The following is a 1,999-nucleotide window of genomic DNA, read 5'->3' on the forward strand; positions in this document are numbered from 1 at the left end:
CACCTAGAGCTGAATGCAATATTTTGGTCAAGGAGAAACCACCAGATGCTACACCACCAATTAAAACCCGAGGTAACTATCTAAACTCCCAAAAACGAATGAGAGCTAATTTACTTTCTCTTGGTGAAGGTTGTCCAATTTGGAGGCCAATCAAGAAGACTACTGATCGGGAGATAAGCACTCATCATATGACTCAATCAAGAGATCCTCGTGAAGATTATCAAAATCAACTTCGGCTAAAGCACAAGGAAGAATGCATAGGCAATCAATCAAATTTGTTTGTGAGGGCTAGTAAAGTTAAAAATGCTTTGTTATCAAAACACCAATGTTTATTGCTTAACTGCGAAAAAGCTCTCATTAGCTTGACTAACCCTGCACCGGTGCTGCCGAGTGAGATGATGTCTATTTTGCAGGAATATGAGGACATTTTCTCGGAGGATAAACCTATAGGACTACCACCCATACATGATGCATCTCAAAGCCACGTTTGGAGACCAGGAGATTATCTAGGACGTTCAAGTCATACACCACATGAGATTTTGGTCATTTTACTTCACATGTTTCTCGAAGAGCCTAAAATGGATCTTTCTTCACTTGGTTCATTTCATACTTATCAATGGCGACCAGGAGAGTTTTTAGATACCTTTAGAGAGAATGATTTGGTCAGCAACAATGCCTTGATCCAAGAAGAACCCCCGGATCCCACACCACTTCCATTAATCATGATGATACCAAGTACCGAACACACTGTGAACCTTACTCAGGTAAGTAATGTTTAACTCGATTTGTTTCTCATGTTTCAAGAACTGTTACTATGAGTTTATCATATTTAGGAAACATTGAGAAAGAGTTAGATTTATTTAAAGAATATTTGGAACCAAACTCTTGTCTTAGGATGAAAGTAAAACATGAACATTTCAAGGATAATGCATTGATCAAAGCTGAGCCATGTTTACTTGTTTATAGTGATTCCATGATTGTGATAACGCACTTGCTCTTTGCCAAAGCTGTTGACAATATTGCAGGTATAAAGGAAGAGCCACCAGGCTTAGATGCTCTCTCATTTAATCTCTTTGAGAGGACTGGAATTGGAGTTGTTTTGATGCCAAACATCGTTTATCCATTCAACCGAACAAGAAGAAAAAGCGACAATGCTTATGAACTTAAGCTTCAAGGTAAGTATAATGTGAGTTCCAGTTTCAATGATTCTTACTTGGTTCTTTTCATTGTAGGTGAATTGGATTTGAGGTCAAATCCTTTTCAAGTGGGAGAGGATGATGTGATCATGGAAAGCACAAAGGAATTGGAACTTGATAAAGAGCTTGTAGCCGAGGAAAAGCTTGAAGCAGAGGAGAAGCTTGAACCTGAGGAGCATTTTGAATCAGAGAATGAGCTTTTAGAGGAGAAAGAGTATGGAAAAGATGCTATCTTAACCTCACTGGTTTTGATACATGATCATCAATGGGCATGTGTCTCATTTGTACTCTTTTTCCCTTGTCAAGTTTTGTCCCAATGGGTTTTCTTGACAAGGTTTTTAATGAGGCAAATGATTCACATACAAATCACCCATTTGGTGATCAAAACCATGGCATAACATCTAGAAATTGGCTCAAGGGAATACATATCAAGTCCAGCCTATTTTATGCCTATTATAAGCCCAAGAAGAGCCCAAACCAAGTGGTTTAATTGCTGGTCAAAAAGGATGACGAAAATAGGAGATCAAGAGTCTTTTTGGAGCCAAGAAGAGGAAGAGTTATTTTCAAACTTTCAATCTAGTCTTTATTTCTTTTTCATTTTCGAGACATCCTTGTGAGCATGTTCCAAGGCTTGTTCTCTTCTATATAATCCCTTGTAATCTCTTATGAGAACCTATCTATCTTTTTATTCTCAAACTCTTTTAAGCATAGATCATTGATCCATTTTCGTTTGTCGAATTTTGATCTCTTACGACTTATCAAAAGGCTTTTCGCATCCTTTTGTGGCGTCATTCAATCCATCA

At 37.9% G+C, this 1,999-nt stretch overlaps 1 protein-coding gene across 1 annotated transcript; it reads left to right on the plus strand.

The window, feature by feature from the left end:
- The first annotated feature begins 283 nt into the window (after positions 1–283).
- Positions 284–1,907, plus strand: LOC110226864. The gene is made up of 2 exons (XM_021019696.1): positions 284–1,475; positions 1,903–1,907. Exons 1-2 carry the CDS (start codon positions 815–817, stop codon positions 1,905–1,907), a joined length of 666 nt encoding a protein of 221 aa, XP_020875355.1. The 5' UTR covers positions 284–814.
- Positions 1,908–1,999: the final 92 nt, after the last annotated feature.

Source organism: Arabidopsis lyrata (genome assembly GCF_000004255.2).
Source record: "Arabidopsis lyrata subsp. lyrata unplaced genomic scaffold ARALYscaffold_14, whole genome shotgun sequence".
Lineage (NCBI taxonomy): Eukaryota > Viridiplantae > Streptophyta > Magnoliopsida > Brassicales > Brassicaceae > Arabidopsis > Arabidopsis lyrata.